The sequence below is a fragment of the Mandrillus leucophaeus genome, unplaced genomic scaffold (assembly GCF_000951045.1).
Source record: "Mandrillus leucophaeus isolate KB7577 unplaced genomic scaffold, Mleu.le_1.0 Scaffold68, whole genome shotgun sequence".
NCBI lineage: Eukaryota > Metazoa > Chordata > Mammalia > Primates > Cercopithecidae > Mandrillus > Mandrillus leucophaeus.
In genome coordinates, this window is record NW_012107363.1 from 3,066,338 (window position 1) to 3,078,255 (window position 11,918).

The 11,918-nt window shown below is 57.2% G+C and overlaps 1 protein-coding gene across 1 annotated transcript in view; it reads left to right on the forward strand.

The window, feature by feature from the left end:
* SH3TC1 (SH3 domain and tetratricopeptide repeats 1) overlaps positions 1-11,918 on the forward strand; it is a 52,325-nt gene that overhangs the window by 9,463 nt on the left and 30,944 nt on the right. The window contains exons 4-9 of the mRNA XM_012002192.1: positions 3,010-3,084; positions 5,928-6,055; positions 7,683-7,788; positions 9,273-9,419; positions 10,121-10,331; positions 11,424-11,500. Coding sequence (XP_011857582.1) covers positions 3,010-3,084; positions 5,928-6,055; positions 7,683-7,788; positions 9,273-9,419; positions 10,121-10,331; positions 11,424-11,500 — 744 coding nt within the window. The remainder of the gene's footprint in view (positions 1-3,009; positions 3,085-5,927; positions 6,056-7,682; positions 7,789-9,272; positions 9,420-10,120; positions 10,332-11,423; positions 11,501-11,918) is intronic.

Genomic DNA, 11,918 nt, shown 5'->3' on the forward strand with positions numbered 1-11,918 from the left:
GTGTACTCGTGTGTGTGTGTGTCTGTGTGTGTGTGTGTACTCGTGTGTGTGTGTCTGTGTGTGTGTGTGTCTGTGTGTGTGTGTCTGTGTGTGTGTGTGTCTGTGTGTGTGTGTCTGTGTGTGTGTGTGTGTGTGTGTGATTTTCTTCTGATCCCTTTGGGAGTAAATGGCAGACACGATGCCCCTTCATCCTAAAAGGTGTCCATATTTCCTAAAACCAGGACGTTCTCTTACATAACCGCATTGTACTTATTTCAATGTTAATTTCCTGGTTTTAATAACACCATCACCTCATCTACAGGCCTCATTCAGATCTTGCCATTTATCCCAATAATATCCTTTATAGCAAAAAAAAATATGTATATATATTCCTGGGTCACACCTTGTTTTCTGACGCGACCTCTCTGAGGTACCTTTTAATCTGGAGGCTGCTGTTTTGAAGATACAGTTTGGATCTTTGTAGAATGTCTCTCGATTTGAGTGCAGCCAATATTTCTTCACGATCACGTTAGAGATTTGGGCAGGAATCCCACAGAAGCAATGTTTCTTCAGTGCAGACGATGTCCATTAGTCTCTGGCTGGTGATGCTAATTTTGGTTCCTTGGGAAAGGGGCGGCTGCCAGTTCTCCCCACTGCACGGTTATTTTTCTCCCCTCCGCAGTTAGTAAGTAACTGGGGGGACGACACCCTGAAACTGCGTGAATATCCTGTTCCTCGTCAAACTCGTGAAGCTCTACTGTCTCATCATGGGCTGGCCTGGCTGAAATAGTCCTTGCGACAGAGGCTGCCAGGCGGTGACTGTCTAATGAGGCAAGCCTTCTCCATTCAGCAATCAGTTTTCAACTGTAAGGAAGAACTGTTCCGCTCCCCAGGTATCCACTGATTTAATTCAGCGTAGGCTCACACGTCTTTAATCGAGTCTCCGGACTGTATACATCATTACCTATTTTGTCATTCAGATCACCCTAGATTTGGGTTTTCCATGTGTCTGCTTCACTCAGTGGGTGCGTCCTCACTTTCTGGGACATGAGATGTTCCGGGCTCATTCTGCACTTTCCCTGCCACAGCCCTGGGATCGGCTGGGTCTCCAGGGAGCCCTGGCTTCTGAACTGGAGGATGATGTTTAGAAGCTGTTGGGCCGGACACCTATCAACTTCAATAGGGACAGCACCTTGTTCGAGAGGCTAAAGAGGAGACCCAGAGCCAGCGACCATGACATAGGGTTGATTGAGAGGACTTCCATACAGGGTGGTTCAGCAGTGGCGGGCTGGACAGGCCCCCTGTAAAAAAGCATGCAGTTGATATAGCATTTTCCCTTAGCACCCTCCCTCTACCATCCTCCAGCTGGCAAGCCTCATCCAACCCTTCCAAACAAAGGGGCAGGATCTGCACAGCCTGCATTCCGTGCGATGAGCCAGGGGCTCAGATCTTCTTCACACGGGGAGTGAATCTCCAGGCTGGCTGCTGCTGGATTCTTTAGCACGAAAGTCTGAGCACACGTTCTTTTTAGCCCACGGGGGCATCCACGGGGTGTGTTTCGGTTACAGCTGTCAGGTGCATCAACCAGCGGAGCCGAGATCTGAGCAACACACGCTTCTTTCCATTTGAGACATTTCTTTTTTGTTTTTGAGACGGCGTCTCGCTCTGTCGCCTAGGCTAGAGTGCAATGTTGCGATCTCGACTCACTACAACCTCCGCCTCCCGGGTTCAAGCAATTCTCCTGCCTCAGCCTCCCGAGTAACTGGGACTACAGGCATGCACCACCCTACCTGGCTAATTTTTCTATTTTTAGTAGAGACGGGGTTTACCATGTTGGCCAGGCTGGTCTCGAACTCCTGACCTCGTGATCCACCTGCCTCAGCCTCCCAAAGTGTTGGGATTACAGGCGTGAGCCACTGTGCTCGGCCCGTTTGAGACATTTCTGAGTCCTCACTGCATGCCTAGCTCTGGGCTTGGGCTGGGGCTGCAGAGTAAGTGAGGCCTAAGAATGGGCTCTGGCCACACAGGGCAAGCGCACACCACCGCAGGCGGTCAGCAAATGCTGGTGTGAAGTGAACATCATCACTTGGACGATGCAAGGCCCAAGGCCACTGTGGCTGAGCTGCGCCCAGGGCTCGGAGCGAGACGTCCAGGAGGCTGTGAAGACTGGCCACACAGAAGTTCACGACGCTCTGCTGCAGTTGCAGGTTTTCCTAATCAGATCCCCCTGGATCCTGAGGCCTGGATAGAGAAACTGCGCAGGACAAAGGTGAAGTGCCCAGGCCAAGATGCAAACTCTGCAGGACCAATGGCCAGAGGGGTGACCCCCAGCAGGGAACCGAGCAGCCAGTAGGGGTCCATGTCCCGGCTCCCACCTGCACAAGCTGTGAGGCTGAGCCCATCTGTGGGCGGCAAGATAAAGTCCCCCAAAAATGCCCACGTCCTTATGCCCAGGACCTGTGCCTGCATTACCTCATCCAGCGGAAAGGACTTTGCAGATGTCATCAAAGGCAAGGATCTCGAGATGGAGAGAGGATCCCGGATGCTCCGATGGGCCCTCCATGGAATCACAGGGCCTTTGTAGGAGGAAGGCAGGAGGGAGAGGCGGAAAAGGAGATGCAGTGACAAAGCGGAAGTACAGTGGCGGCCACAAGCCGAGGGACATGTGCGGCCTCTTGAGGGCCAGGAGTGGATTCTCCCCAGAGACCCTGCGAGGAACAGGACCCTGTCCACACCCTCACTTTGGCTCTGTGAGGCGCATTGGAAGTTCAGAGCAGCGGGGTCCTACGAGTGGTGTGGTCTTAATCTTCTGAGTGTGGGGCAGCTTGTCACAGCACATTGGGAAATGCAGGCAGTTTCCCTCCTTGCTGGGCTCTGGGGAGACTGGAGGAAGGCAGCTGTGGGAAAGGCGGCTTGTGCGGGACAGAACTCACCTCTTTTCTTGCAGAAAGACCTGGAGCGTTTGGCGCCTTCAGGGCAGCCAGGCATTTGCTTGGTCTCCCCTAATCCTGGGAACCCGCTGTGTTGCAGACGAGGCTTCTCCCACCCGTGTGGCTGGGCCTGCCGCTGGGACCCCTCCCTGGCAGATGGGGGCTTATCCCACAGGTAAACATCCTGCGCCCCACGCAGGGCTTCAGGTTCAAATCTGGGCTGTGGCGCTCCCTGGGCATCCAAGAGTCTAACCCAGGGCTTCTCAACATGTGGCCTCAGACTTCCCGCCTTAAAATCACGTAGGAGTAGAAGGAGGGGCTTGTTAAATGCGGATGCCCAGGTCCTGCACCCAGAGGGGGACATAGCCCCTGGGGGTTCCCTTAAGCATCCCTGTATGCGTCTGAACAAAGAAGGGACGTGGGTCCTGGGGGCTCCGTGGGTGACACCGTGGGGAGGGGCTTCGCAGGTGCCATGTGGTAAGAAGTAGGTGAAAGTGCCCTCTGCGTGGTGGCGTGAGGCATCCAGGCACAGGCTTCCCAGGGATGGGATCTCCGCAGGGCACGGGCGGAGGGAGGCAGCCCCGGGCTGGGGAGCAGAGCCCACAGAGGGGGCCCAGGAAGTTGTGGGCTGTGGAGGTGTTAAAAAGCCGCTTACCCTGGAGACCCCCTGACCCCAAGCTGGGGAGGAATGGAGACCCCAGCATCCACGTTGGCTTTTCACCTTTGCTGTGATGCCCGACTGTCCTCTGACTTTCCTTTTGTGTGGTCAGCACTGCTGGTGGCCACTTGGGATGACCAGGATGCGTTAAGCAATAAGACAGGTTATTTAGAATTTGAAAATGCAGGCCGGGTGCGGTGGCTCATGTCTGTAATCCCAGCACTTTTTGGGAGGCTGAGGCAGGTGGATCACTTGAGGTCAGGAGTTCAAGATCAGCCTGGCCCATATGGAGAAACCCCATCTCTACTAAAAATACAAAAATTAGCTGGCACACGCCTGTAATCCCAGCTACTTGGAGGCTGAGGCAGAAGAATCACTTGACCCCAGGAGGCAGAGGTTGCAGTGAGCCGAGATTGCGCCATTGCACTCCAGCCTGGGCGACAGAGCGAGACTCTGTTCTAAAAAAAAACAACAACAAAAAAGGGATGATGCAATGCCCACCCTCTTATGGGAGCAGGAACTTCAGGCCATCACAGCACAGGAACCATTGTGGAATGATGGGCTGGTGTCTCCTGTTGGAGGAGTGGATTCCGGATTCCAGAGGTGTCCGGACTGGCCCTTCCCCCATAGCGGGTGAGGGTGTTTGCTCAACGGTCCCTTAGCGGAAAACTCTCAGGCAGGTGCTTCAGGGTTAGTCAAAGGTGTGAGAATCCGTCTCTGCCTCTGTCTCATTTCCGTCTGTCTCTCCAGCTTTCCCTCCCTCTCTCCCTCCCATTTTCTCCCCTCTCCCTCCCTCTCCCCCTCCCATTTTCTTCCCCCTCCTGGTTTCTCCCCTCTCCCTCCCTCTCCCCCAACCCGTTTCCTCCCTTCTCCCTCTTTCCCCCACTTTTCTCCCTTCTCCCTCTTTCCCCTACTTTTCTCCCTTCTCCCTCCCTCTCCCCCTCTGGTTTCTCCTCAATCCCTCCCTCTCCCCATCCCGTTTTCTTCCCTCTCCTTCCCTCTCCCCACCCTCCCATTTTCTCCCTTCTCCCTCTTTCTCCCCCTCCCATTTTCTCCCCCTCCCTCCCTTCCCCCCTCCTGGCTTCTCTCCTCTCCCTCCCTCTCCCCCACTCAGTTTCTCCCCTCTCTGTACCTCTCCACCCCCGCCCCCATTTTCTCCCTTCTCCTTCCCTCTCCCCGTCCCAGTTTCTCCCCTCTCCCTGCTCTCCTTCTCCAGTTCTTCTACTCATTCTCTTCCCCGTCTCCCCCACTTCTCCCTTTGGCTCTGTAGAGGCCAAAGCCCCTGGAATGACACTGCCTAGAGATCTGGGGCGGAGTCTTGACCTGGAGGATGGGGAAGCCTTTTTCCTCTGTGTTTCCAGGCACTGGGAGAGATAGTGCACAGGGCAGACGGGGTCACAGCCCCGGGAGCCTGGATTCTAGTGGGAAATTGCCAACCTCAGACGTTGAGGAGGGGGGTGGATCTCAGGAGCTCCGCGGCCCCCGTGGCAGGTGGCCCCCGAATGGGACCCAGCAGACAGAGCCCACGCCCACCCCTGCGGAAGGTTCCGCTGGACGGTGCCACAGGGACGGCCCAGAGCAGGGGTGATGGGTCGGACCGTGCCGTCATGGGGTCCCAGTGGCTCTGCACAGATCAGGGCACAGACAGGAGGGAGGGCCAGGTGTGGACAGCTGCCCAGGTCAGACCCTCCGAGGCTCGGAACCAGGATGGGGGCAGGGGTGGGGTGGGGGGTGGAGCCCACGGGGTTGCTGGTGGCTGATGTGGTGTGTGAGTGGGAGGTGTTATTGATCTGGACAGGGGTGGGGGCCTCTGCCCTCTGAGAGACAGGAAGTGGAGAGGAGCTGGGTTAGGGAGGCGGAACTGAGGTTTCCAAGGTGCTTGTGGGGTGTTTGCTGGAGGTGGGTGCCCCCATGGTCCCAGACTCCCCACCTTACAGTCACCATGGGGGTGGAAGAGGGGCTTGCTAAATGCAGCTGTCCAGGTCCTGTGCCCGCAGGTTCCGATGCAGCAACCCTCTAGGGGCAGGGCGCTGAGGGGAAGGGTTGGAGAGACCATCTGTGTGCAGTGGTTGCTGTGCCGGCCTGGCCTGCAGGGGACATGAGTCCACTTGTCTCCAGCACTCCATAGGACAGGCACTCATCCCGAAGGAAACAGGCTGGGAGCTAAGCAGCAGTCTAAGGCCTTTTTAGGGGTGGGGCAAGGTTGAGATCTAAACCCAGGGCCTGGGCTCCCCACGAGCCCACTGCCCAGGCCTTCGGGGTCAGGTGTGTGGGTTGGAGGCTGGCAGGGGGAGTACAGTGTCCCACAGACCTCTCAGCCCAGGCTAGACCAGCTGCCCACTCTCCATCTGCCCCTCCAGACCTGACCCTGCAGCTGCTGGCCGTGCGGAGGAAGAGCGGGCTACAGGACCCCGGCCTACAGCAGACCCTCCGGGGCCAGCTCCGCCTGCTGGAGAATGACAGCCGGGAGATGGCCCGCGTGCTCGGGGTGAGTAGCCTTCTGGGGCCTGGGCAGGGATGGGAGCTGGAGTCGGGGGCAGGGAGGGACTGAGGTGCAGTGTCTGAGACTGGGGACAGAGGACACAGGCCTCAGAGAGCAAGAGCCACTCGGGAGAGTGGTGGCCTCGGAGGGAGGGGAGGCTGTGATGCCCAGGGGATGGCGAAGGGTTGTTTCTCCCACTTGCTTCGTGGGGGACACTGTGATCGTCCCCTCTGCTCTCCCACAGCCCCAGCACAGGGGACCTCGAGCTGTCGCTTTCTCCACCTGTCCTCCACTCACAAGGACTGTCAAAGTCTCTTTGATGGGGAGTTAAGGACAAGTGTGCAGTTAGTCTTATTATTTTTTTCCTGGCGACAAAGCCAGCATCCTGCGGGCCTCTGCACACACCAGCGTTCTGGGGAGGCTGGCACAGGGTGTGTCTGGGCCTGGCAGACCTCCCCATGGCTGAGGGCCGGGGGCTTGGGAGCTGGGCTGGACATTACCACCACTGACTGGGGTTGAACCAGCCTGGCCTTGGCCGGTGCCTGTTAGCCTCTATGAACCCTGCTTCCTCAGCCACACGCTGGGGATGCTTAGAATTACGTCCCTAGGAGCTGACTTGAGGGTTATGTGATTAACTCACACCAAGCACCTGCAGGGTGCTGGACACAGTACCTGCTCGACACGTGGGGCTGTGGTGCGTGATGTCGGGCACAGGTGCACTGAGTCAGTGTGCTGGCTCTGGGTTTGAATCTCAACTGAGCCACTTACAGAGGTCAGACCTTGGATGAGAAATGGAGCCTTCAGCGGGACATGGTGGCTCACACCTATAATCCTAGCACTTTGGGTGAATGAGGAAGGAGGATCACTTGAGCCCAGGAGTTCAAGACCAGCTTCAGCAACATAGGGAGACCTCGTCTCTACAAAACATAAAAAAGTTAGCCAGGTGTGATGGTACACACCTGTGGGAGGGTAAAATGGGTGGATTACCTGAGCCCAGGAGGTTGAGGCTGCAATGAACTGTGATTGTGCCACTGTACTCCAGCCTGGGCGGCAGAGCGGGACCTCATCTCTAAAAGAAAAGAAAAGAAAGAAACAGGGCCTTATTTTTTGTCTCTCAAATGGAGACTCTAATAGTGTCCCGTGACACATACTTCCCGAGAAGAGCTGTGTTAGCTGCTGTTATTTTTCATGTGCCTATCAACACTGATGAGTAGAAATCAGAGGAGAGGGGATGCTGGCTGAGGAGATGGAAATCAGAGCTGATGCTGCAGGTGGGGCTGGGAGCGCAGCTGAACAGGAACCAGCTTAGGTGGGGAGAACAGGGGGTCGCTGGTGTGTGTGGGATAAGGCAGGTGGAGTGCTGAGGCGGAGGCGTAGAGGGTGAGGGGCCAGGGCATGGGGGCCACATGAGCTCTGGGAAGGGCAGGAGCTTCTCCCCACAGGCTCTGGGGAGCCATGGCTGGCTTGAGAGCAGGGGAGGAGCTGACTTGGAATGTGAAGGAATCTGCCCTGGGTGTGTTGTGCCCCGCTGGGGCCACGTCTGTGAGATGTCTCTGTCATGTGGACCGTGTCCTCCTGACAGATGCCCCAGAGCTCCTGGGGCCCTCTCGAATTCCTATTTCTTTCTCTTAAGGAATTATCAGCCAGGCTGCTGTCGATCCACAGTGACCAGGACCGGATCGTGGTGACATTTAAGACTTTTGAAGAAATCTGGAAGTTTTCCACCTACCACGCTCTTGGTAAAGAGGTGACCCTCCCAGAACTGGTCATGGGGACGCCTGTTGGAAGGTGCTGGTTACACACCATGCACTTAGATTACAGATTGGTGCTTTATTTATTTATCTATTGTTTTAAGACGAAGTCTCACTCTGTCACTCAGGCTGGAGTGCAATGGTGCGATCTTAGCTCACTGCAACCCCTGCCCCCTGGGTTCAAGCGATTCTCCTGCCTCAGCTTCCTGAGTAGCTGGGATTATAGGCACAAGCCACCATGCCCAGCTAAATTTTTGTATTTTTAGTAGAAATGGGGTTTCACTATGTTGACCAAGTTGATCTCAAACTCCTGGCTTCAGGTGATCTGCCCGCCTCGGCCTCCCAAAGTGCTGGCATTACAGGCGTGAGCCACAAATTCGTGCTTTAGAGCAGGCAGGTTCACAAAGGCCTCACCAGCGAGATAGCAACACTGGTGTGCGCACCTGGTACTCAGGGAGCAATGCCAGGTAGGCGGAGTCGTGGGCGGATGTGGGTCTTTGTTGAAGGAATGATATAGGCTGTGCTTCTAGTTGCCTTCACACGCTGCTTTCTGTAATTTCACTCAACCACAACTTGAGGGAAGCTGCCATCCAGTGGCCTCAGTGCTGACCGGGAAAGCTGTTATTTGAAAGCTGACCCACGTGAGCTCTTCCTGAAATGTTCCCTGTTCCATTTGGAGGAATTCCAGGCTCTAACAGAGCCTCCCTGGGGATCTTGCTGTACCACCCTTGATTTCAGGGCCGAGTAAGTTAGGGAATAGGAATTGTAGCCACAATTCCCCGAGCACCAGTGAGCAGGGCTGACGCTCATCCCCCTTGGCCGGTTCTTGGAGGAAGTGGCTCATCCTTGGCTGCCCATCCACAGTGGTGGCCATTGCGGGCGGGGCAGGGGGGCGTCCATCCAGAGGGCAGCAGGCTTCCCGTCCCCGTCTTTCAGAGTCCACTGTACGCTGAGTGTGGAGGAAGGATTCTCACGTCACTTGCCTGTGCCTTAAGCGTGCACCGAGCCTCCTAGTTCAGCTGCGGTGAACGAAGGCTCACTGTCCCAGACGGGAGTGGGGAGCTCGCAGCATCCCGGAGACAAGGCTTCGGCTGATAGAAATGGAAACAGATATCAGCTCATAACGGGGGGTGGGGCTCGCGCATGTGCGTTTCAGACTCACCTTGCTGCTAGCCCGCACCCCCCACGGCCTGCACGGCCCCGACCACACGGTCTGTGTCTCACAGAGGGGGATACGGAGGCGTGGGGAGGTCACATGACTTGACCATGGTTGCCGCTGGTGGGTGGTGGAGCTGGGCTTGACCTCTCCCAGCCCGGACGGTCAGGCTGTGTGGCCAGCACTGTGCGCACCTCAGGGCGAGTCTCCCTGGACCTGGTCAGTGCAGGGCTCAGCTAACCTGGGGCCACGCAGGCTTCCCTGCCTCCCTGCCCCTCTTCCGGAGCCCTCAGGTGACTGGGCCTTGCCTCCACAGGCTTCACTCATCACTGCCTGGCAGACCTGCTTATGGACCAGGCCTTCTGGCTGCTCTCGCCCAGTGAGGAGGAGGAGACGGTCATCCAAGTCCTTGTGGATGAGAACGCCTTGAGGCTGACCCATGAGAGCCTCCTCGTCCAAGAAGGTGAGTGTTGCATGGGGTGATGGCCAAGGTCTAGCTGTGCGGGGCACGCCCGGGCCGTGGGGTGACAGCCTGGATCCCGCTGTGCTGAGCATGGCTGGGGCTGTGGGCTGCGGAGCCTCTGGAGGCTGAGGGATGTTTCAGGCAGGGAGGTGTGCTTGGTGTGGCTCTGTCACTTAGTGGTAGAGACCCTGGCCAGCCCCCAGGGACACAGAGGTGCCTGGGAAACAGCGGAAGAGAGGTTCTGTCTGGTGCCAGCCCCAGCTCGTGTCCCTGGCGTGGCTGCTGCACTAGCCTCGTGGTTGGCCCCGAGTCTGAGGTGGGGACAGGAGGCTGTCTTTCCTACCCAACCACAGCCGGAGAGGGCTGCCAGCGGTGGCTGGGCTCACGGGGGCAGTCCACACTCAGCAGAAGGGCCCTGGGGGTCCCACGTTTGGCTCCGCATCGCACAGTCAGGGAAACTGAGGCCCAGGGCGAAGGTCTGAGGCTGAGCCAGCCTCACACAGCACATGGAGGCTGAGCTGGGACCTCGCCCCGGGCCCGCCTCCCCATCTGGGCCCCTTTGGGTTTCTGTGCCTGCAGATACTGGGGGAGCCACTCCTGCGGGTGCTGCCTTCGTTGTCTGTCCGGCAGGGGTGTTGGGGGCAGGGCCACAGCTGCGCCCAGTCCAACCACCCTCAGTGACCGCCTCCATCCTTTTGAAGGGCCCTTCTTTGTCCTGTGTCCTGACCACCATGTGAGAGTGATGACGGGTCCCCGGGATGCAGGAAATGGCCCCCAGGCCCTCAGGCAGGCTTCGGGGGCTCCCCAGGGAGAGGCGGCCCCGGAAGCAGACTCTTCACCACCGAGCCCCAACGTGTCCTCCAAGGAGGTGGCAGTGGCAGCCGCCCCGGAGCCTTTGATCCCGTTTCATCAGTAGGTACCGGCCTTTGCTGCTCTGAGAGCCGTTGGCCTCACCGAGACTCCCAGACCCGGGTCATCTGGAGGTCAAGGGGATGGACAGGGAGTGGTGGGAGCCCCGGACAGACCTGGCCATGGACTTGTTCTGCTGCTTCCCAGCTGTGTGGCCTCAGCAAGTTGGCCACCTGTCTGAGCCTCTGGCCTGCCAGCTGCATGATAGGCCAATGACATCCACCTGGCAGGGCTATCCTGGGGTTCGATGGCACAGGAGGTGTGGCATGAGCTCTTACCAGGCTCATCCAAAAAGCTTTTGAGGAAGTTACATAAAACATGTGTACCCAGAGTGAGAAGGCACAGGGGACCCAGGGGTAGAGCCAGGGGATGTGAGGACAGGTGACATGCAGACTCCTGTTCACTGGCTGAAGCAGGGGCATTAACTTGGGTTGGAGCTTCCTGGTAGCCAAAGCAAAGAGAGAACCTCAGTCTCTTGATTTGCAGTATCTCAAATGACAGGCTGTGGCTTGGCTTCTCTCATTACTGAGACCCAGGAGGAGCTTCTCCTAAGAATCCTCCCTATGTCCTCTGGCCAGTGGCATCCCAACAGGGGACACTGAGTGTGTTCTGCCCTCTGGGAAAGAGGGACTATCAGTCATCTAGTTCAGCTTCGTTTTTTTCTGGCTGAAGGAACTGAGGCCGAGAGAGGAGTGATCTGTCCAGGTTATATGGCAAAGTCACAGTAGCGCTAGGATTTGAATCCAGGCCTCCAGAGCTCCAGGCTGGGGTCTCCCTCACCCCTCTCTGTGTGGAGCTTGGGGAGGCAGGTGCTTTGGGGGTCTGCAGGGTTCCAGGTTCACAGGGGTGGTGGTGTTTCCAGGATGAGGGCCCTAGGCTGAGGGACATGGGGCTCCGTGGGAGCAGTGCCACACACACGGGGCCTGAAGGCCACACAGCCAGGCAGGCGTGTGTGTGGGTGCACATGTGTGTGTCTGGGGAGGTGAGGGACCTGCTTGGGTTGCTGGGGGCGGCTGACCTGTCCAGTCTCTGCACAGGATGTATCTGCCCCAAATCTGAAATCCCGCAGCAAAGATCTCCCTCTTCTGGTTCCAGGTGGGCTCTTAGGGTCCCCCAGGACCCCATCGATGACGCCATGGGTGGCCCTGTGACGCCTGACAACCCGCTGATGGGTAAGTGTTTCCATGGGCCTCTCTTTCCCGGGGAAAGGTGTGTGCCACGGAGCAGCACCAACATTTTGGAAGTTGTCCTGAACCCTCCCTGAGCCAGAGAGAGAGAGAGAGAGAGAGAGAGAGAGGGAGGGAGGGAGAGAGAGGGAGGGAGAGAAAGCTATTAGGTAGTGCAAAAGTAATTGTGATTTTTGTTATTACTTTCAATGGCAAAAACCACAATTACTTTTGTACCAACCGAGTCTTCTCCAGCTTGTGAGGTTATAACTGATACTCAGGAACTCTGGGGGCTGATGCAGCTTCACAGGATGCTCAGTGAAGCTGCACCAAGGCCCCTGGCCACTGTCTCCGAAGAGCTCCCAAATGTCACTTCTCAGACAGTGCAACCCAACAGTCTCAGACTCTATCCTTCCGTCACTGT